The sequence below is a fragment of the Nelumbo lutea genome, chromosome 1 (genome assembly GCF_056320005.1).
Source record: "Nelumbo lutea isolate HS-2025 chromosome 1, American lotus-T2T, whole genome shotgun sequence".
In the NCBI taxonomy this organism is placed as follows: Eukaryota; Viridiplantae; Streptophyta; class Magnoliopsida; order Proteales; family Nelumbonaceae; genus Nelumbo; species Nelumbo lutea.
In genome coordinates, this window is record NC_142684.1 from 162035079 (window position 1) to 162060102 (window position 25024).

Sequence of the window (25024 nt, forward strand, 5' to 3'; positions counted from 1 at the left end):
ACCGTATCAGTATCTTGAGCACCCAATACGCGATACGGGAGGAATCTTGGTGCCAAATGTTCCCCTCGTGCCACGAAATATCGATTGTATCGGCCTTTGTATTGGTTTGGATCAGTCGATACGATACGAGTTGATACAAACCACTTTTCTTTTTTGAATTTCAAATCCTGTCATTAATTGTATTTTACCAACTTTCTACCCTATTTATTATCATCATAATTCCCATTAATTATGATATTTAGATTTCAAATTTCAAATTGAACCCATTAATTATCACCGTTAATACCATTAATTATTAATTTTCAAATCTTGTCAAACATCTCTCCTTGTTAAATACAGTTAAACTTGAAAAGCCTGTGGTCAATAGGAGTTGAACACATGTCTTTTATTCTCAGCCGTTTCATGAGATTCTCCAATTCCCAATCTTAGCAGAATGGGATTTCCAAGCCGGAACCCCACCTACCCCCCAATGGGATTCCCATTCTAGAGTTTATAAGTAAAGATTTTTCAACAATAAAACTCCCAAATCCTAATATTTATAAAATATAAATAATAAGATAATAATAATATAGTAATATTAAAGTAATAAAAATATAATTATTAAGTACAAATAAAATAATACTAAGTTACTAACAACAATAATAATAATGTATTAATAAAATCTTAATATAATATTACTAAAGTAATAATAAATAATAAAGTATTAACAAATTAAAATAAAAATAAAAAATTCAGTTGAATCCAATTGAACCATTCTATCAACAATTGAAATTGGATTTCGATTCTCGTCTGAACCAAGCAGGCATTGAGAATAGGCAACTTTGGTTTTGATTCAAGGATATTTCAATTCAGATCCTAACAGCAAATCATACACACCCGGCTGAACTACCTATCGCAGTTGAAAATGCCAGTGCTTACTGTGGGTCCATCTGAGACCCAACTATACTGAACACTGACGTGTTCAACCAAGATAGGTAGTTCAGCCGGGTGTATTTGTATTTGTCTCCAGCTAATCCGCTTACCCCTCTATTAGGGTCCAATAGTGAATAGTCGATACGTATACTTAATCGAATTCTGGAGATGCAATATCGAAATTTGATTAAATTAATAAACCAATCACATTTTCAAAATCCAATAAGATCCGATTATGGCCAATTATTCTTTTACCAAAAATAAATAAATATTCAAATCAAATCCGACTTAAATAAATTAGATTCAAATCAAATCTATTTGCGTCACGCAACTGCAACTCAATTCTCAGCTCAACCATGTTTCTAACCTAAAATGAAAGCATAACCTAAAATGAAATGTTCTCCTTAAATTAAAAAAAAAAAGGACACGTTTTGTTTTGATTTTTGAATGCAAAGAAAGATTAACTTTATTTACGCAACAACTCTTCTATTTGCACAAACACAGGCAGGTTTGTAAACATCTTTCATGGGGATGGAAAATTCCCACTTCAACCATCCCATGTCTCTGTGATGCCTAAATAAATTATAAACATCTTTTTTAGTTTTTACCCTCTAAACGTGATACCAGGATTCAAGGTGAAACATTCCCAACTTAAAACATCCGTTTGGGTGACCACTGACATGAAATCTCGTTCATATAAAATGGAAAATTAACCAATTCCCCACCAAACATTCTTTTCCTGATGAGTCGCAGTTATCACAAACTCATTTGAGTCATGACGTTACAAATACATGGTAAACAAAAATATTAAGATTCCTCTGTTCCTCTGATGTTGCCTTTTAAAAGCAAGAGACCATGCTATGTAGATTAGTAGATACCAGTTCCCCACATAAAAAAGTAACATATCCTTTGCAAAACCCAAATGGAAAAATTACTGGAACCACCAGACAGACAACAAACCATTATGACCTCCGAAAGATAATGCAAATCAATCCAGCTTGATGATTTCACCATTCCCAGGAAAGGCAGGAACGTCATTAGAATGTTAGCCAGGTTTCGCCATTCCTTCATCACTCCCCATCTGGCTTTGCAATTGCACCTTCAGACTCGTTAATATTAGCCACTGGTTCAGCATCTCCATCCGGAGTGGGCACGGACTCCTTACTGTCCGCACCACTAATTGTAACCGGTTCCACATCATTCCCATCCATATTAATTTCAATGCACGAAACCCGCTCGTTATCCCCATCATCATGCTGGAAGCTGTTGGCTGGTTCGCTCAAATTATCATCTGGGTTGTTCCCAGTTTCCAGGGAAGTTGGCCCATCAACGGGAACTTTCTCCAGACCATTACAAGGTACATCATTAATATCCTTCACAATATCAAGACCCTTCCCCGCATCATCAACAGTATGGCTCCCAGAGTCGACCATCATCTCCATCCCATCTGCAACTGAAATGGAATGGGAATCATCATTATCAGTGGCAGCTTTACCTCCATCACCTTGGACCAAAACATCACTTGGGTTGTTCCCATCCCCACTGAACTGGCGAGGATCACTTGGCACATGACCTGCGGATGCTGTCTGTTCTCCCTCAGAAGCAGAAATCCCGGTTGTAGCTGACCCTGGCTGCCCATCAACATCCATGTGCTCAGGGCTTGTATGAGTTTCTTCGTGTTGGGAAGCATCTATTTGCTCTGTTGCAGCTTCACCATGCAAATTATTTGGTACAGAAACCCCAAGTTCTGAGGCTACAGGTTCAACAGATTCTGTGCTTTGCATGTCAGTTTGATTGGTGGCAGATTCTAACTCGAGAGCACATTTCTTCACTGCTTCTTCATAAGTGATTACTCCAGTTTCTTCCTCTGCTTGTTTCTTTTCAGCAACTTCTTCCTCTTCACAAAGCTTCGCTGCCATTTCTTCCTCCTCACGTTTCTTCGCTGCAATTTCTTCCTCACGTTTCTTTGCTGCAATTTCTTCCTCTTCACGAAGCTTTGCTGCAATTTCTTCCTCGGCACGTTTCCTCGCTGCAATTTCTTCCTCTGCTCGTTTCTTTGCAGCAAGTTCTTCCTCTACCTGTGCTTGCAGTCTGTACTCATCCACAAGCCTCTGAATTCTATCCTGCTCGGCTATTAAATTCCCATAGCGCCTTTGAAGATTTTGTTCAAGCTCCTGCTGCTTATTCACTTCCTGCAAAAGACAGTTGATCCTGTGTGATGCTGCCATCTGCTCCTGTTTTTGCAAAGCTTGGAAGCACTCAAGTTCTGTTCCAGCAGTATCCATCTTGTTGTAGGTTTCCTCAATTTGTGACCAAAGCTTCCCAGCACGCATCTGCTCATTTAAAATAATACTCCAACAGTTAACCCCCAGATCTCATGTTTGTAAGATCCAGGAATGAAATGCAAATGATCTAAGACTTGAGCTTTAAAATAACCAGAAAAACACTATCAGAAAAAATGAACATACTAGTATTGGAATGTCAAAGTCAAATACAACTAATAGCTATAAAATCAGAAGGTCAATAACAGATTAACAGTAATAAACACAAAATCAATTCCGACGCTGTTATATCTCAAGCCTTAACATACCTGATATCCATGCGTGAGAAGCTTTATCTTCTGCTCAAGGCGTTGTGCCTTCTTAGCTTCATCATCCATCCTCTTTTTCACATTCTCAAATTCATTCTGCATGGCTGCAAGCTTCTCCATATTCCCAGCAACGCTAGAGAGACCATAAGCATTGCGAGTAGGGAAATACATGAGATCCTTTAGACATGTTCTATGTGCTTCAACAAACTCCTCAAATGATTCATCCTCATGCCCCATTGCCACTCGAAGAAACTGAACCTCTTCCTGTATCATAGAATCAGCCTGCAAAGAGAAGAATGGCATTTTAAGATAAGCTGGTTTCTGAGAGCAATCACCAAGCATAATAAGCAAAAAAAAAACATTGATTTCCATGGTGCCGTTGCATCTCACATATGATATGAAGGAATTCCCAGATTACATTAATTTGGAGAAACATCAGCTGCGGAACTTGAGAATTTCATGTTAAAAGTCCTTACTAAGGTTGGTCATGTAAACCATAAAACTAATAAAGCCCACAAATACCAAAACCTCAATCTCTTTTATATTTCCAGGGATTGTTCATAATGTATAAGAAAACCAATAGCTTGCTATTCAAAAGAAAAATAAGAAAATCAATAGAGTCCCACGTGGTGTTGATATTATTCATTTGCAAACAAGTATGAAAGTCACCTTGGGAGTTGGGAAGTTCCTTACCAAAATCAGTTTTTTTAAAAAGCACAAAGCACAAGAAAAGTGCAACGACCTTCTAGTGGCAGTGAAAATTCTTGGAAAAAAATAAAGAAAAATTGTAATACAAAAAAAAATGCAAACATAGTTTTTAAAGGAATTAAATGTTTTAAAAACTCATTGGCCTGAAGTATATATAAAATGTATTCAAGTGAAAATCGAAGGCAAAAGCAAACATATGTAGATTGTACCAAAGTGCTTCAAACATTCAACAATTCATGTAAAACCTTCAACATGTTATTTGCCTCCTAGTTGCATTGCTTAACTAGCATGATGTTAAACATCTTGCGTTCCTAACCCTAAAAGTTTAACCATTTGCCTCCCTAAGGCGCCTTGAAGCAAGCCAAAAGAAGTCCATTCGGAGGTTTAGGGAAGCACCCCCAACATACATATATATATATATATATAGAGAGAGAGAGAGAGAGAGAGAGAGATGGGTTGGTTTCATGATTTTAGTTGCAGTTCATTCTTTTTAGGATTAGAGATCAGAATTTTATCAATGCTGCTAAAATGGAGTAAAAATAGCAGTCTTATACCCCAGAGAGGTAATTACTAGTTAGCCTTCATTCTTTTTAGGATTAGAGATCAGAATTTTATCAATGCTGCTAAAAAGGAGTAAAAATAGCAGTCTTATACCCCAGAGAGGTAATTACTAGTTAGCCTTGGCCAAATCCCTCCAGGATACAGGAAATAGAATCCTTTACATCACTTGGCCCTAATGCATAAATCCTTTGTTTTCCCAACTCATCTAACAGTACATTTGCAGATCATAGTATCAAGATTACAATTGCTCTCAGATCCTCTAATATGTTTTTTTTCTCTTGAACAGCACATCTCTACTTCCATGAAATCTCCATAGCTCCACAACCATTCAGTTACAACTCTTGAATCCCCCCTCCAACAATCAGAGTACTGAGATTCAAAAATTTGCCCTTCTTATCCATGAAGAATGCCCATGTCTCCACCTTGCTTGAGTATCCACCTCCTATAGGTCCTGAGAATATAGCAATGATGTTTCCTTCTTCATTTTTTATTACCGCTCCAATGCCCACCAGACCTGGATTTCTTAGTCTCCATCCATCAAATTTTAGACCCTCTTTGGTGGTACTTTTTTTTATAGATAAAAAATCAATTGATTTCATTAGAAGCAAATGATAAATAGTCCGTCACAAGCATCCCAATATGAGGTGCGAGGTGCAGCCTCACTCATTAATACAGAAATATCATAAAGTTACAAGTGGACCCAGTACAACTGACCCCTAGTTACTCCTTGTTTAGCTAGAGAATCAGCAAAAGCATTTGCCTCCCTCCCCACCCATTGTATAGTTACATCCATCTGCTGAGTTATCCATTTGAATTTCTTCATTTCATTTCTACAAGCCCAAATCACTGTATCTGGGTTTTTTAGCCAACCCACCACCACCTTGGAGTCCCCTTCTATCACCAAATTTTCCAATCCTAACTCTCTTGCAATATGTACACCTTGTAGGGCTGCATACAATTCTGCCTTTAAGAAGTCTCCATTCCCCACTGGTCCTGAGAAGAGTGCTCTTAAATTTCCTTCCTTGTCTCTAATGACCCCTCATATTCCAGTTGGGCCTGGGTTGCCTTGACAACTCCCATCAAAGTTTAGTTTCAGAAATCCTTCAATTGGAGGTATCCAAGCCAACCTTGCTTTAACCTTCTGCACTGAGCTAGAAGCCACTAAAGACCAATTCCTCCAAATATCATCAAATGTGAAAATTTTGAATAGTTGCAGCGTTTGTAGCCAGTGTATAACCCTAGTCATTAGGCACTCCATAATTTGTCATTTGCTCATTTTTTTCTCTTGGAAGATTCTGGCATTTCTCTCTTCCCACAATGTCCACACCACTGCTGCTCTAGTGTACCTCCACATTACTCTTCCCCTCTTCTTTGGTAAAGCAAAGGTAGATGGGTCAAACAGCATTTTTATCTTCGTTGCCATATTCCACCTACACCCAAACAAAGAAGAAAACCAATCCCATATATCTGTAGGAAATGAATAGGAAATTAGTAAATGGTAAGAAGATTCACCATCAGATTTGCATAGAGTGCATAGAGTGCACCATCAGATTTGCATAGAGTGCACCATCAGATTCACAAGCAGGTGTTAATTTTCCAAAGCCACTTCCGAACAAAAGGCCTGAATTTTAGAGGGAATCAGCTTAAACCACACTTCTTTCCAAGGAAAGGGCAAAGAGGAAGGGGACTGACAAAGAGCTTTAAAAAAGGAGGCACAAGAAAAGGAACCTTTAGAGCTTGGGGACCAAATTCTTCTATTTGGACAAGAAAGCTCTAAGCAAATATCAAGAAGAAGGAGAAGTTCTAACAGACAAGTTGCTTCCTCATCCCTCAAACCCCTTCGAAATCCGAGATCCCAATCAAGACTAATCAAAGACAAAGAAGGAAGAACCAAAAAAATTAGAAATGACCATATTTTTATACAAAGAAGGAAACACCTCCTTTAAAGGCCGATCACCAAGCCAAGTGTCTTCCCAGAACCGAATTAAATTCCCTGAACCAACATCATACCTGATGCACCTGAGAAACTGAGGGAGGAGGCTATGAATTGCTTTTCAAGGTGCTGCCAAAGTAGATCTACGTGATACACCAGTGTCCCAGCCATTCTCCAATCTACCATTTATGCTTGCCACAACCTCAACCCACAATTTTTCTCTCTCAAGAGGCCATCTCCATAACCATTTCCCTAACAGAGTTGTATTCTTCTTCCTTACATTCGCTAGACCTAAACCACCTTTTTCCTATCTTTTACACAATCTCCCATTTTATTAAGTGATCCTTTCTAGTCTCTCCCAGCTCCCAAAGGAAATCCCTCATAACTTTTTCTAATTTCTTTTCTTCTCTTGGTGGAATCCTAAAGACCGAAAGGAAGTAGATGGGTAGGTTAGCCAAATCCTTTTTACATCTTTCTATAACTGGGTTCCAAAAACTACTTCCCTTCGGGTTTGCACTTAGGGGAAGCCCTAGGTAGGTCAAAGGCCACGGGGTGATATGACATTCTAAGCAATTTGCTATCCTATGTAGGACCATCCCCTCCATATTAATCCCTGCTATGCAACTCTTGTCCAAATTGATTTTCATATTTGACACTTTTTCAAACTTCTTGATTAGATTTTTCAATCTCTCGACTTTCCTGATGTCTCCCCCTTCACAAAAAATAATGATATCATCTGCAAATTGGAGATGAGTAATTGGAACATTGTCACTACCCACTCTCCAACCCCTAAAATCATCTTCTTTGCCTGCCTTAGAGAGGAGTCTACTGAAGACATATGCCACTAAAGTAAAAAGGAAGGGTGAGAAGGGATCGCCTTGCCTTAACCCTCTACAAGCTGGGAAGAAGTCTTACCACACCATTAACTAGGATAGAAAAATGACAAGATCGTACACACCCAAGCATCCAATTGCACCATCTTTCCCTGAACCCCAGTTGATGCAAAACTTCTTTCAAATAACCCCAATCCACCATGTCATAGGCCTTTTCTAAGTCCAATTGCACACAAAACCTTCCTTCCTAGATCTCTCCATCTCCTCTACACATTCATTGGCCATTAGAATTTGATCAACTATTTGTCTCCCTTGAACAAAAGCTCCTTGTACTGACTAATGAGGGAAGGGAGAATTACTTTGATCCTCAATGATAGGACTTTAACAATTATCTTGTAAACAGTAGTCACTAGACTAATGGGTCAGAAATCCTTTGGATGGCTAGCATCACCTTTTTTTCGAATCAAAGGCCAAGAAAGTTGCATTACCTCCAAGGCTAACAATATGTGTATTTGAGAATTCCTTAAAGACTTTAAGTAAATCATCTTTCAGCACTCCCCAACAATCCTGATAGAAAGCCTTTGTGAATCCATCTGGGCCCGGTGCTTTAGACCTATTCATGGTGAACATTGCCTTTCTTATTTCTTCTTCCTCAAAATCTCTTTCCAGCCAATTTGCTACCTCCTCATCTAGTAAAGGCCACTCCAATCCTTCTAAACTCAACATATCCTCCAAAGGTCTCCTATAAAGGGATTTAAAGTGGTCCACAAGGATTCTGGAAATTTCATCCTGATTTGAGATTATCTCTCCATTGATTTCCAACCTAGCCACAGTTTTTGTACCTTCTTCCATTGGCAATTGCATGAAAGAATTTTGTATATTCCCATCCCCTTTATCCATTTTTGTCTTGACTTTTGTCTCCAAGATATTTCCTCTCTTAAGGACTTCTTCCAATTCTTTCTTTGATTTCCATCTTAAATTCCTCTCTTCCGCACTGAGATTTCTCTCAGTTTCCACATTGTCCAACTCTTCAATCTGGGAATTAGAATCAGTTTCCTTTCTTCTAACCTTCCAAAATGATCCCTATTCCACTCCTTTATTTTAGTGCTTAATCTTTGCAATTTCTTATGGAATTTGATTCCTTCCCACCTTAATCCCCTTGATTCCTCCACTTTCCGAATAAAATCTGGATGCGTCAACCACATGTTTTAAGATTTAAGAGTAGGGCCATGTAAAAAGATTTGTGTTCCTAATCTAATGGGGTGGTGATCTAAAGTGACTCTAGGCAACACTCTGGAAACCAAACCTTCCCAATGATTTTCCCACCCTATTTGGTGGTACTTTTAAAAGTTTCCAAAAGTATGAAAAGTACCGGAATGCATTTGTTTGGGGTGTTTTTTACTTTTGAAAAACACAAAGTAGAAGTACAAAAAACACGAAAGCACAAAACCAACTTTTGATACTTTGTGCTTTTTGGCCCTTTCACATATTTTATACTTTCTAAAATGTGTGCATCAACCATATGTGTGATACTTGTACACATAGCATATATGAATGCCACGTGGAAGCATAGACACGTTAATGTATTCAATGACATTGGCATGCCACATGACATATAGTATCGTTGACTTACCTTCTGGTACCACATGACATCCATCTATGTTGCCATGTGGCATCCATATATCATTGATCCAACCTTCAAATGCCACACGGCATCCATATATGTTGTGACATGGCACATATGGACACCACATGTCATCTGAACCTAATTTGTGACAATTATATGTCATGTGGCAATTGGCATCCATCTATGCTACCACATAGCATGTAATGTCATTGACTTACTTTCAAATGCCATGTGCCATTCATATATGATGTTAGGTGGCATCCACATATTATTGACTTACATTTAAATGCCACGTGGTACCCATATATGATGACATGTAGCATCCACATATTATTGACTTGCATTCAGACGTCACATGGCATACATACGTATAAAATATTTTGTTGTATATCCAAACACCACCATTTACTTTTACTTTGAAAAACATGTTTTTGCAAAATTTCCATCCAAAAGTATACCACGTACTTTGTACTTTACTTCTATTGGAAGTACAAAGCACGAAGTACCTGTTTCCAATTCCTAATAATATTATTTGTTGTGAAAAATGAGAAGATCTCCAATGACCTAGTGATTTTTTTTTCTTTCTGACAGTTACAAGGAGAGTGGCAGAGTCCATTAAACCCCTTCTAATACCAAGATCCCAATCCAGGCCCACCCTGGAAGGAGACACTAATTGTGAGACCATTGAGTTCTTTAAAGCAATTAGCAATATCATAAATAGGTTAATATAGACTACAATTATGCAAAAAAAAGAACGACATTGAATATTTAGTTTGCAAACAAAGAAAAGTTAGGTTGGATGTCGTAGTATAAAGAATCACTAAATCACATCCTTTTTTTTCAAAGAAAGGGTAACCTAGACAAATCAGAATGCCCTATGCTTTTGGCAACTCCAATCCTTACAAATATATCACTAATTAGAGGAGGGGAACCTCAAAAGAACTCCTTACCAATGGATGGATTTAAACTCATAGGTTAGCCCTCATTTTGTAATTCAGCATAGAGTGAAAGGATACTGAATTTGGTTATATATTTGGAAGTACCCACTACCTAGGAGATACGACTCACTGAACTGCCATTTAGGCCAAATAAAGAAAGCTCAGGAAGAGGGCTATGGGAAGAACTAGATATGGAAAAAAAAACAGCCGGGATCTGACTTGGATAGCAGGCAACTTCAATGTAGTCAAATTTTCCTATGAAAAAGGAAGTCAAGAGAGAAAATAGGGGAATGAGAGATTTTGCTTGTTTTGTGGACAGATGGGAGCCAGTTGATCTGCATTTATCTGGGGTGAAGTACACATGGACGAACAATCAAGAAACACCAGTGTTAGAGAAACTAAACAAATTCTTGTCAATAGTTGATTGAGCGGAGAGATGCCCAAACTATATTAGGAGGCTCTACATAGAACACATTCCAATTTTCTTGGACTATGGAGAAACTTAATTCAGTCCTTCCAATTGAACACATGTGGGTCTGGCTTAAGGAAGAAGGCTTCACGCAGCTTCTAGCAATGTGGTGGAAATCCTTTCAACTTCAAGGATACAGCAAGCCATGTATTCAGTAAAAGAGAAGAAAAACTGTGAACGGTCCACCAGCCAATTCCAAAAAGCCCTGAAAACCAGGGGAGTTAAAAACTGGCCAACCAGCCAATCCAACTGGAGAACTGGTCCCAAATTCACGAAATCAGCCAGTTTTTTTCATTTTTCTTTACTTATATGCAAACTTCTAAAGGTCATAACTTTACCTTGCACTCAGTTTGGATAACTTTTCACGATCTATGCATTCCAAGGCACCAAAGGCACCTTGCCCCACTATTTTTGCCAAAAAATGTATTTTTTGCCTTAAATCTTAATTTTTAGTATAAAAATTTAAAACTTTAATGATATGTATATATGTTATATGCAAAATATAGTTATATATTTTGAATATGTGTATATAATTAATATTATTATGTACATATTCTACTACATATTACACATATATTATGTATTATATTATATACAATGTATATAGTTATTACATATTAATAATATACAAATATAATGACATCACGAGTCAACCAATTTGACTAAGGCAGTTGAACCGATAACCCACAACCTGAAGGGGAAAACAGTTCGTCATCCAATCCGGTTCTCTAAACACTATAAATAACTAAAGAATTTGAAGGAGAAATTACATTAATAGAAGAGTGCATTCTCAAACTTAGCCTAAGAACAACAATGGAGGAGCACAAAAAAGAATAAGAGGGAACAAAACCGAGGAGGATAGAGAAAGTAGGCAAACAAAGAAGAAATTTAACATGTTGGCCATCCAAGAAGAAATTAAATGGAGACAATGCTCTAGAGTCAATGGCTGAAAAGGGGATCAAGAATACTGCTTTTCCACAAATTAGCCAATGCAAGGAGGGAAAACGATATTAGAAAATTACAAATTGGAGAATAAATGGTAGAAAAGGAAAGAAGACTTGAAGAAAATGTGGACTATTACAAATGGTTGTACAAGAAAACCTAGAAGGTGAAACCCAAATTAGATTCTTTGAACTTTAATGATTTGTCTGATGATCAATCAAGTCGGTCGGAAAAGAGATAAAAGTTAAAGAAGCCACTGATAGTATGCAAGGTTCAAAGTAGTGGCAAGATACGCCTGAAACGGAGCATATCATAAAGTATCTTTGTGCCCCGATACGCCTGTTTACAAGTGTTTTTACAAACTCCTTTTTATATTAAATAACATATATAATTATACTTATATAATTATAAGTTATATTAAATAACTTAAAATTTGAAAAAGAAAAAACTAAAAAAAATAAAAGGTGTATCAGTTAAAGTACCGATATACTTCTGCCAATACACAGAAGTGTATCAATAAATTGAACCTTGAGGGTATGTGTGTGGGGTGACAAAGTCCCAGGACCGAAAAGCTTCACTATTATGGTCTTTTACAGATGTTTGAACTTCATAAAATAAAGAACCTTATGCAAGCATTTGAGGAATCTTATTCTTCAGCTGCTTTGGAAAGGAGCCTTAGTGCAACTTTTCTTGCTATAATTCCAAAGAAGAGGGGTAAAGTTGAAATCAAGAACTTTCAGCCCATAAGCCTTGTCGGTAATGTATACAAAATAACGGCAAAGGTATTGACATCAAGGATGAAAAAGTAATGGGATTGGTAATATACAATGTACAAGGAGCTTTTGTGGAGGGCAGGCAAATTCTTGGATTTGGTGACTAATGAACTAACTGATTCAAGAATCCAAGGAGTATGGGGGTTTGATCTGCAAACAGATGTTGAAAACGCTTGTGATCATGTCAAATAGGTTTTCCTAGATTATGTATTAAAAAGAATGAACATTGGGGCCAAATCGAGAAATTGGATCAGGGTGTGTATATCATCCCTATCTTACTCCATCCTGTTCAATGGAGCTGTTTATGAGTAATTTTTCAGGTCTAGAGGATTGAGGCAAAGGGAGCCACTATCTCCATACCTATTCATTTGTGTTACTAGAGCCGGCTCTAAAATGATTGACAGATAAAGTGATTGTGCTTTGGTGGAAGGATTTAAAGTTAGTGAACAAGCTGAGAAAGTATCCTTCAACTTGCATATGACACTCTTTTCTTCTATGGAGCATCTCAAGGCAAGTAATACATTTAAAATGCATTTTATCTCTATTTGAGGTAGTCTCAGGATTGCACATAAACATGAACAAGAGTAAGGATGTTGATGGCAGTGGGTGATGTACAAGGTGTAGACTTAGATGCTGAAAGCTTGGGCTACAAGGTAGGTAAGCTTCCAATGAAGTATTTAGGCTTTCCCTTAGGGCAAAGATGTATATCCAAGAAAGTGTGAAATTCCATTCTAATCTAGAGTTGATAAGAGGTTAGCATCATGGAAGATAAAATGTGGTTTGGGAATCAGAAGAGTCAGCAAACTGTTCAGGTGTCAAAAGTTCTTTCCAGATAGAGGGGGGCTTATTTAGGATGGGGCCCATTAAGAAGGTGAAGAACACAAAGAAAACTATCAAGAGAAGTAAAGAGGGCTTATTTAGGATAGGTCCTGGTCTAGGTTCAAGAGACGCCGAGTAATTGGGTTTTCTGTTTGTGCAGTGTTAAAGTATAGTTGTCATTTGTTATGAAGGTCTTGTCAGTTGATGGGTGTTGATGGTTTTGTAGTCAGTTAAGTTGGCAATTTGTTGTAAGAGTTGGAGGAATATGTCATCACGTCTGTTGTGGTTTGGGCCTAGGGTTTGGGATGTTTTTGCTCTTTTGCATCTTTTGGAAGCCTGTGGCTAATGGTCTTAGAGGAAGGTGTGATGTGGATAGAAAAACAAATTACAAGCAACACTTCAAGTATACAGCAATAAGCACAAGAAATACCAAGCTGCAAACAACAAAACAAGTTGGATTTTTAGGGATTTCAGACCTGAACCTGAAGTAAAACTCCTTCTGAAACAGTTTCGCTACAGTAACAATGGCAGCAAGCTGGCCTCCAGTGCGAACACGAAGTGATAGAGGGATTGGAATGTCCCAAAATGGGTTGACTCCTCAAAACCCAAGCTCCCAATACTTGAAAACCCTAGTAGCTGGGGCTGAGCTACAGCTCAAACAAGAGAGAAAGAACCAAAAAGACCCCCGAGAAACAGGCCACCTTCTCTTTTATAAGACCCAATGGCTTACTGAAGAAGCCAATTAAAATATTTACACATAAACCCCTAGAATGTTTCCTTCTCACAAGCAACTCCTCAAGAACAAAACTAACTTCAAATGAACCCCCAAATGATAACTTTTGTTACAAAAGACCCAAGAGATCAAAACCCAACAGATATGCACCCAACTGCCCCTGGCCAGAATCTGACTTATATAATGACGAAAATACCCCTGGTTCCAAACTGTCAACAAAGCTACCCAAAAACAACAATTTGGGATCCTACTACAAGAAAACATGCAAAACAGAATACATTCACTTCTTTTTCAATTTTCTTCTTTTTTTTGCCTCGTCAGGGTGGCTGCTATTGGGGATGAGTTTTTTTCTGTTGTTGGGCGACATCTTATGACCTTTTTGTATTCTTCCTCTTTTCTCAATAAATTTTCTTTTTCTTTACTACCAAAAAAAGAAATTAGCCTCATGGAAGCTGAGGTGTCTTTCAAAAGGAGGAAAATCTGTATTATAAATAGTGTGTTGACAGCTCTTTCCAACTATTTCCTCTCCCTCTTTCCAATTCAGCTCAAGTGGCTAACAATCTGGAAAGGAAAATGAGAAACATTCTTTGGATAGGGTAGAGGGAGGAGAAATTTACTTGGTAAAGTGGGACAAGGTAGGAGAAAATTATGGAATCCGTTAATAGAGAGATTTAAGAAGAGACTTGCCTCGTGGAAGAAATATTTTTCCCTTGGAGGAAGAATCACCCTAATTAGGTATGCCTTAGCTAACTTGCCTATTTACTTTTTGTCAGTCTTTAAGATCCCGCCAGGGGTGGCTAGTAAGCTAGAAAAATTATTGAGAGATTTCTTATGGGAACTAGGGGAAGAAAAAAATGACCAAAGGGTCGGATAGGAGTGGTGTGTAGGAGTAAGGAGGGTGGCCTCGGTATTGGGAACATAAGGAAGAGGAATTTGGCATTATTGGGGAAATGGTTGTGGAGATTCTCACTAGAAAAAGAAAAGTTGTGGGTTAAGATAGTGGGTAGTATTCATGGGCTTGCAGAGAACGGATGGGACATTGGCATTCTGGCAAGAACTACAAGGGCATCTCCATGGAAAGCAACCCAACCTATTTTGCCTCTGTTTTCTCCCTAGATCAGGTATGACTTGAATTATGGCCACCTTATCAAATTTTGGGAACAAAGCTGGGTTGGGGACTATCCCCTAAAAGACCAAATCCCGGCTCTCTTTTCCATGTCTACCTTCAAGAATGAACCGGTTTCTACCTTCCTTGTACCTTCTAACTTGACCTCTAGTTTCATTGGAACTTGGGGCTAAGAAGAGATATCAAGGACACATAATTGGACAATACCTTATCCTTGTTATCCATCCTTGATGGGGTTTTCCTAGAGCCAACAAAGGTAGACATTAGAATTTGGACCCTTTCTCCCTCTAGTACCTTTACTTGCGCCTCCTTTAAAGCCCTAACACAACTGGATGTTCCAATTGGATCATCTTTCCCTATTGAAGAGGTCTGGTATCAACCTATTCCTCCAAAGGTGGGTAGTTTCTGTTGGGAGGCTTTTCTGGAACGAGTTAATACAGGAGATGTGATTCAAAGAAAAAGACCCAATAGATGTTTCTCTCCACATTAGTGTGTCCTCTACAAAGCTACTAGTGAGTCTGAGTTTCACTTAATAATTTCCTGTCAATTTGCAAACTTTATATGGAAAAGGTTTACTTCTCTATTTGGAAGCAGGTGGAACTCTCCAATAAATGTGCAAAGCTTGTTTGCTTCCTTTCTTTCTAACTGGCCAACAAAAAGGGCAAGGATTTTGTGGAGATGTGTTAGGGTTGCAGTGTGATGGCTATTTGGGAAGAAAGAAACTTAAGGATCTTCTCAGAAAAGGAGAGAACTGTGGAAGCAATAATTTTAGTGATTCACATAAGAGTAATTCATTGGATGAAAACCTTAGATTTGTTTGTAGCATTTTGAGTTAATGATCTGATTGGAAACTGGAAGGAAATTACATATTCATTCTTAGTCAAGAAGGTTTCAAGCTCATATTGGTCCCCCCACCTCTTGGCTTTACCAAACTGAAATTTTGATGGCAGCAGCATGGGCAACCCAGGGCCCTTTGGAATAGGGGGAGTATTAAGGGATGACAAAGGGAATGTGGTATCCATGTTTTCTGGCCCAATTGAAAAACGAAACTCATTAAGGGCTGAGATTTTAGCAGCTCTGGAAGGGATTCAAAGGGCTAAAGCATTGCACTTAAACAAGCTGATTATTGAAGCAGACTCTGAGACTGTAGTGAACTGGCTAATAGAAGACAACTCAAGACTATAGAGCTACAGCAATTATAAGAGGAAATATAAATGGTTGGTCAAGGACATGGAAGTTCAATGCACATGGATAAAAAGAAGTGCTAATCAATGATTTAAAAGGCGCGCCTAGACGCATTTCAGGGTAGGCGCCTCACCCAGGTCCTAGGCACAGCCCTTTCAAAAGGTGTGTGCCTTTTGAAACTTTGACACTTTTTTTGCTTTTGTGTGTCTAGTGGCTGGGTTGGGGGCTCCGCCCCCGACCCCCCGTGCCACGCCCCTCAAGGCAAGCCCAACCAAGTCCACATTAGCTCTTAAATTCTTAGTTCTCACACAAAAAATAATGATTTTATAGATGTAATTGCTTTTTAAGAAGACATTTTATTAGAAATGAATGAACAACATTACCAAATAGGGGGTTCTCAAATAAAATGTCTTCATTCATCCTAATAAAATGTATTCTTAATGTTGTTCATTCATTCATCCTAATAAAATGTATTCTTAATGTTGTTCATTCATTCATCCTAATAAAATGTCTTCTTAAAAAGCAACTACAACTATAAAATCATTATTTTTTGTGTGAGAACTAAGAATTTAAGACCTAACATGAACTTGTTTGGGCTTACCTCGAGGGGCGTGGCACAAAGGCAGCTCATAGAATTAGGAATGTAATATGTTTTACATCACATTAGCTACTTGAAGTAATGCAATTGAGAGAAAAAAGAGATTGTGGGTTTTATATGCTTGAAAATGTTTTATATATTTGATTTGATTTTTTAATTCTCATTTGAATATGCTTTACATGTTATATTTATGTATTTTAATATTAGATAATAGGTTTTTTAAAACATTTATTTTAAAATTAAAATTTATATTTTTATTAATGTTATGTTTAATAATTTTTTTGCATTTTTGGCATTTTTATTTTTTAGCCTTTTTTATTTTTGCACCTTGCTTAAAAAGGTGTGCGCCTCGCCTTTGCGCCTTAGGCGCAAATTGACCCCTATGCCTTTTTTGTGCCTTGCACTTTTAAAACACTGATGCTAATTCTTTTGCAGATGGATTAGCTTGACAAGGGGCAAATAGGAATTCTATTTTTGGGCTCAATTGTAACTGATGTTGTATTTTGGATGACAGTTGTGGGGAGTTAAGATATTTTAGCTCCCCTTCTATGTACTCCTTTTCTTAATCATTTAATGAAATCTTATGTTATTGATCAAAAAAAGTTAGGGATGGATTGGGTGTAAGGAAGTTTAAATTAGTTAACGATGCCCTGTTAGGCAAATGGTGTTGGTGTTTCGATGAACAGCCAAAGAGCTTATGGAGAAAAACAATTGCATCTAACTATGGTACAAGAAACATGGCATAGGACCTGGGAAGCTCCAAAGAACCTTATAGGTGCTCTGCTCCCTACGGAAAAGGGTGGAAAAAAGCTAAAACGGTTTCAGTTCAGGTATAAAATACAAGATGGAGAATGGTAATTGAATCAGGTTTCGGAACAAATATATGGTGCTCGGATCAACCTCATATGGACTTATTCCCATCCCTTTATCTGATTCCCAGGGACAGAATCACAGAAATGTTTTGGTGGCTGATTGCTTCCAAATAATAAATACCAAGTGGCTTGGAACCCTTCATTTAGAAGAAATGCAAATGATTGGGAGGTTGACCATTTAACAGAGTTGCTTTCATTAATGCAAAAAGAAAAAAAAAACCATGTACAACTAGAGGCTGTACTTTCATTAATGGAGTTACTCTCCATGATTCAAAGATATGAAGTTAATGTAAACCCAGAAGACAGAAAGATATGAAAATTTGACAGGTCGGGTCGATACTCGGTGAAATTTGGTTTCCTTATATTCCTTCTGAGATGGCTTGTGTGGTTTGGCCTGCTGCGTAGATAAATGTTTGACAAAATATAATATGGTGAGAGGGATGATAATGTGTGGTATCTGTCAGAAAGTAGACTCTTGACTGTCAGCTAGCTTCTGCCCTATGGGCAAGATTTCTCACAGATGTTTTGGGGTATTTGGCTGTATGCCAGCTTCAGTTGTAGACATTTATGGTGCTGAGACCAGGTTGGCCTAAACAAAAAAAGTGCAGTCCGGTGCAAAAGGCTCCCTCCAATGCAAGGTCTGGGGAGGGACAGATGTACACAGCCTTACCCCTGCGCACATGGAGAGAATTTTCCAAGATTTGAACCCTGGTCACCAAGGTCACAATAGAGCAATCCAACCGTTGCACCAAGGAGGTTGGCCTAAACAAGGAGAAAATTATTTGGAATTCTATCCTGGATGCAATTATTTGGCATGTATGAAAGGAAAGAAATGATAAGAGTTTTCAACCAAATTCAGGCATCAGATGAGGAAATAGTTTATATAATCTGTGGATTCCTTTACTCGTGGCTAAGTATCCTCCAGCATTTAAAGGAATAAATTTTGAAATGTTTTTTGATAGTTGTAATCTCCTTTTGTAAAGACTTTTTTTGAGAGAAAGGTAAACTAATATGTTAGACAAAAAGCAAAACCATATCTGCACAACAAGGAGCTGTGCAGTGCCCAATCAAGAACTGTACATCTTCTAAATTGTATACCCTATGTACATAGTTACAAAAAGAGCTATATTGTCTATTCCTGAATCATTTGTGTTCCTACCCACGAGTACATCCTATGATGCAGTAGGGCTGGAACAAACTAACACAAGACAGAAAGAGAGAGGAAGAGAGAGGAAGAGAGAGTAGAAAGGGTAGAGATAGAGAAAAGAGAGAGGAAGAGAGAGGAATCACTCCAAGGGGTCCTAGAATCACTCTAGGGTTTGTAGGAATCACTCCATACAGAAAGAGAGCTCTTAAGAAATCTTCATTCATTCATTCATTAGCTTCAAAAGAGAATACATCTATTTATAGAGTGACTTGTGTGGCTCGGAATACTGTTCACCATAATTACAAAAAGTGTCACTCTGTCTTGTGCATCAAGAAACACAATAACTTTCTATCTACTAATGCAAATAAACTGAAAATTGAAAGACAAGCACTACTAAGCTAGAGGAACAAGATGTTAAATCCCAGGCCCCACACAGGACCAGTTAAAATGACGAAAATGCCCATACAAAAAATACAAAAATTTTAAGAAAAATCCATATTTGATTTTCAGCTCCTGCATTATCCTACCCCAAAGCCCTTTGCATAAATTTTCCTCTGTAACAAACTTATTTTCAAACAGCCTTTTGTTTCTTTCCATCCATATTGTCCAAACCACTAAAGCTGGTTTCTTTCCATCCATATTGTCCAAACCACTAAAGCTGGCCCTACTCCCCAAATAACCTTGCCTTCTTGGGACAGACCTTCAACTGCCAACTCTGCAGCACTGTTAATTGATTTTCTGGGAAACAGAACTGAAGTTACTGAACATCAAACAGACCCAAAAACTTTCCCCACACATTATGCACATGCTAGGCAGCACACTCAGCCCTCTCCCAGCCAAAACCTCCGCTGTCTAACACTTGCCCAACACTGCCACCCATAAGAGAAAAGCAGCTTTTGGAGGGGTTGTAGTATTCCACACTACAGCTTTGGGGAAATCCACCATTTCTGCTTCCGTGAGCTTATTATAGAAGGATCTCACTGAGAAAATTCAAAATTCCTTTTATCCCACTTCCATATTCTCTTATCCCTACTCATGAATCCAGGAGTCATGGCAGATAGCTGCTGCATCATCTCCATCCACTGCTCAATCTCCCAGTCATTTAGATTCCTTCTATACACCGGACACCAAACTGCTGTATCTCCTACCCAAGAGAAATCCTAAGCAACCAAGCAGTCTTTACTTTGAGCAATCTCATAGAGGTTAGGGTAGCTCTGATTAAGAGGATGATCTCCACACCAAGGGCCTGTTCGTTTGCTCTGGAGTCTGACATCTGAAAGTGCAATAATTACATTAAGAGGTATATTGGTATTGGTGAACTTTTCTTTCCTCTAAACTCTGAATGCAGAGAATGTTGCTCTGAATTCTGACTTCTGAATTCTGAAAATTATCAAATATCCATTTTGACCCCATATATGAGAGTTTTTGTTTACCTTTTTGGGGGCATCATTGAAAAACAAAAAGTTGTATGATTGCATTTTAAGAGATAAGAGATAAGAGAAAATGAACAACCATTTTTCTCTTAAACTTAAAAGATTCCTCTTAAGAGATAAGAGTTAAGAAGAAACGAATAGGCCCCAAGTATCAGTCCGGAATTTGATTCTTGAGCCATCTCCCACTTTGTACCTGATTCCTTTTCTGAACTCCACAAGAGCTTTTTGAATTCCTTTCCACACAGCACACCCATAAGACATTCTTGACTCCACTGGCTCCCAGTTTGAATCACCTACACCATATTTAGCTAGAACAATCCTTCTCCATAAGGCATTAGGTTGTTCATTCCACCTCCAAAGCCACTTGGCAAGACGAGCTATATTGAACTTCCTTAACTTCCTCACCCCCAAACCCCCTGCTTTCTTTGGACTACATACTTTGTTCCACTTGACCAAATGCAGTTTAAATTCATTCTTCCATCCTTCCCACGGAAAATCTCGCATTTTTTTTCAATCATCTTAGCCACCACCCCTCTTTTTGTAAAGATTGAAAGGTTTGTGAAGGTTCAGAGTACGGAATCTTGTGTACATGGTGCTATACACTAACTATTTTACCTCTTCAATGAAATTATCCTCACCATTTTCAAAAAAAAATTATATTTTACCATATAACTACATTATCTACTAAATGACAAATTAATAGGTCATTCAGATCATCCATTTCAGTCATTATCAAACACCCCCTAACACTTGTTGTCCCATGAAGACACAACAACATTATGTATTAAATATCTGAAAGTAAATGGACTTTCAAAGGTGAAAGTTTGAAACAGGATTAGAAATATGGTAAGATAATGGGTCAATTGGTTCAAGTGGCAGGTTCAACTGTGGTTTAAAAACATTGATGATGACACATTGACCAGTGTATTCCAACTTTCCTTTTAAACAAATAGTGTATATACAAAATAAAACAGAAAATAAAGAATAATTTTCATTAAAATTGTTATTTTATGATGTTTAGTTCCACGTAACTGGTAATGGAAAACAACTGTTTTTTTTTTCAAAAATGAGTGTAGTTGTACAAAAATAGCATTCCTTCTGATCATCAAACAAGTCATTCTCTAAAAAGATGGTTCGCCATTTTAATTGAAATCTCACAACATCTACATGTCTCAACAATCAAAGTTTGATTTCCCCGAGTTAAATCCAAACACCAGAAAATTTAGGAAGATAATTTGCTTTCCCTTTGAATATCATTTTTGAGGAAGTTTTCTTGCATTTTATGTACAAACAATTGCAACCAATATCAATCAAAAAATTAATCACCAACAGAAACCAATGCAGCCAATGTGTAACAAAGAAACCTAGTTATGTTATAATATATATATATATATATATATATATATATATATATATATATCTGAAAGTAAATGGACTTCAAGATATCAGCAAAATACACGAAAATCCAAGTACAAAAAGCATAGTTTCCAACCAACCCTGATAACAAGTAATCATATGAAGAAAAATAAAAATGGCATAGATAACATACTTTACTATCAAATACAATATGAAGAGTGAAAATTTTAGTTGAACTAAATATTAACTAAGTATTATTAAAAAGGATAGACATTGATTAAAGGCCATCCTAAGTGACCAAATGCAGAAATAGCTACTAGAAACATACACCAAATACACAGAAATAAATTAAGAAAACCTACCTCTTTCAGTTCAGTTTCTTCTAAATCTTCTATTTCAGGGACTGCAATGGAAGATTTTCCACGCTTGGCTCCTTTCTTCTTCTCTTTCTCTACATCAAGTGGATACTTGGCATTATCGTGCTCTAACAAAACTAGGAGTTCCTTTCTTATCATTTCATCAGCCTGCTCAATTAAAGTAGGAGGAACAAATGAACTCTTGTCTTCATCAGATCTCATTAAAGACTTCCTGATAAGGTCCAATGAAGCAGCAGGAGGCCTAGGAAGTTCCCTCTGCAAGACTTTTGATCTCTTTCGAAGCAATGCTTGCTGTCTTGCTTCTTCCTCAGCCTTTTCTCTAGCTATTCTATCTGACATATCCTCTTCAATCTTATCCTCTGGCTCTTCATTTTCCTCCGGAACAGGTTGAACAACTATCTGATACTCGTTCTTAGGCTGTGGAAGATTGCTTAAACCAGACCGCAAGTTCCTTCTTAACTCAGCCTGTCTACGTTGTTCAAGCTTTGCATCATCACTCACATCCATATCTTCGTTTATGTGAAGCTCATCTCTGATAGGTGTTCCTTTTGGAGTCATACCAAAAGAATATCCATCTCTTGATGGTGTCATGCCAATTCTTGGAGTAAGACCCATGGGTCCAGGAGTTGACAAAGGAGTAGCCATAGGATTTGGTGTCTGGATATCCCTTTTTTTTGGTGTAACCCCTGAAAAATCTGATGGATGCAATTCGGGATTCTCCCCACCTAATAATGGTGTCTGTGACTCTCTGAGTCTTGCAAGGTTTTCAGCTTCCATCATAATAGCATCTCCTTTCCCACTAGGTGTTCTTTGTGGAGTCCGCATTGGTGTCATCCCCTGACGTGGAGTCTGAGAATAATTTGCAAGAAGTGCACGTGTTGCACCACTTCCTTCTGCAATCTCTTCATTCCCTGCAAGAAGATCACTGGCATAACCCATCTTTGCAATTTCTTCCAATTCGTGGTCTGAAATCTGTGGTGCAGGAAGCATCAGCTTTGATCTCTTTCTAACTGTTTCCGGATCATTCAGTCTGTTGACTTGCAATACAGATGATGGAGCATCCTGCCGTTGTGCAATTTTGTTCTTTGCAATATCCTGCTTTCTCAATTGAGCCTCAATATCAACCCTCCTTTTCCCTTCAAGTTCTTCAATGGTAGTTGGGAACTTGGGCTGCTCTACTGCTCTCTCCTCATCAGTAACATCAAAAAAACCAGGCGGTGGCTTCTTCTCAAAGGGGATCTCTGCGTTGTAATCTATCCCCTTCCTTTTCCTCTTCCTTTGTCTAGTCTCAATCCCAGCAGCCTTTAATTCTCTCCGTTTCTGTAAAGATGCAAGCCTCCTGGCTTCTTCAAGTTGTTTCTCTCTGGCTTTCCTCTTTGCTTTCTTTCCCCTTGTGTTGGCTAATCGAGCCCGTGCTTCAGACAGCATTTCCTTTTCATCCTCATCCATATCTACAGGATCTGGACGTGCAGGCTTGGATTCTGGGTTCGGGTCAATTTCTCCAGGGCGCAATTTCCGTGGGTCATCACTGGGTTCATAGTTTTCATCCTTGACACATGCCGCATCAAGTAGTTTCTCATAACGCTCAAGGCACTGAGATGGAGTACGGCCCACAATGGGAGCAATTGTTCTCCATTGTGTGGGCATGAGTTTAGCAAGATGAAGCAGTTTCTCATCTTCTTCTCTGGTCCACTCGGTCTAGGTGATTCAATAAAATTAAAAAGTCAGTTGTCAAAAATGGGATTGAACAAATATGTAAAGAAGGGCTTGTAGAAATGCAGTAAAACAATATACAATTGGAAAGCATAAATAAACATGAGTAACGCTACAAAACAGTTTTTTTTTTTTTTTTGAAAGGTAACGCTACAAAAAAGTTAGATAGACTTATTCAGAAACCCGGTTAAACAAATACCCATCTTGAAGGAGAAAAGGCAGCGAGGTGAAGAAGAAAAAGATAACCAAACAACGAGACACTTCCCATCTTCAGGAACACCAAAAGGATGGTGGGAAAACCACTCCAACCAAAGAAATTTGAATGGAGGACAAATGTTTCTCAGCAGGAAAAGACAACAAGCTCAAAGAGAAGAAGAGTACAGAACAATCATTTAGGGCAAAATCACAAAGTTCTCCAACATCAGGAAAGAAAGCGAAAGCATGCTAAAAATCGTTTAACCAAATCATAAAATACCACAACTTCAATTAAACAAGCAAAGATCTTCGACCAACAAAAGGAAAATAAAATAGAATGAAAAGCTGTGTACACAACTCCTTCGATCAACGGCAGCTAAGCAACCTTTACTCGGATGAAAAGAAAAGCGCAATGCAAGCTAATAATGAGCAAAACTTTGAAAATTAAAATCACAAATCCAACTAAACTATCAGGTTTGAAATTCCGACAGATAGTCACTACAATAAATAGAAGTTAATCAAATACGGTGCTATTGTAAGTTCTCTGTTCTAAATGAAACAATTAAATAGATTAAACGAAGAACCACCGACCTTTTTTATGGATGGATCGAGCCACTCGTACCATCGAGCCTTGCACTGCTTCGCAGACTTGCGGACCAGAAGGGAAGATATTCGAGCCCATTGATTCTTCCCATATTTCATAACAGCCGCTTTAAGGATCTCATCTTCGGTGTTCTTCCAAACACCACCCTTTATCATAATCCTCATCTTGACTTTTGGTTGTTTTGCTCCACTAAATACTCTAGGGTTTAAGGTTACTTAGAGGACTCAATTCCCTGTCTCGACTCACTACAGTGAAATCAAAGCTGAAAAAGAAAAAAACCATTCAATTTCTCTTATTACCTTCCCAAACTAGGGTTTTGAAATCTTCATTTCGCAAGTAGAAAATATTCAAAATAAAAATAAAATAAAATATATAGCAAACAAGAAGCTCGCTCTTCTCTTTTCTCTCGCCCTGGAGGGTCAAACCTCCTTTCTGCAACTTTTATCTCACTAGGGTTTAAACTTGCCCTTCTGCAAAAACTCTTCTACCTCTCTCGTTCTCCCTCACTGTCTGTCTGTCTGTCTGTGCATAACAAAAACAATTATTAGGAAGGGAAACAAGGGACCGTTTGGGTAAAAAT

At 38.0% G+C, this 25024-nt stretch overlaps 1 protein-coding gene across 1 annotated transcript; it reads right to left on the bottom strand.

Annotated features, from left to right (window-relative positions):
- Window positions 1-1575: 1575 nt before the first annotated feature.
- Window positions 1576-25024, bottom strand: CDC5 (cell division cycle 5). Its single transcript, XM_088960176.1, has 4 exons — window positions 24432-25024; window positions 21918-23630; window positions 3503-3784; window positions 1576-3245 (listed from the first exon to the last, which is right to left on the bottom strand). Exons 1-4 carry the CDS (start codon window positions 24606-24608, stop codon window positions 1983-1985), a joined length of 3435 nt encoding a protein of 1144 aa, XP_088816302.1. The 5' UTR covers window positions 24609-25024; the 3' UTR covers window positions 1576-1982.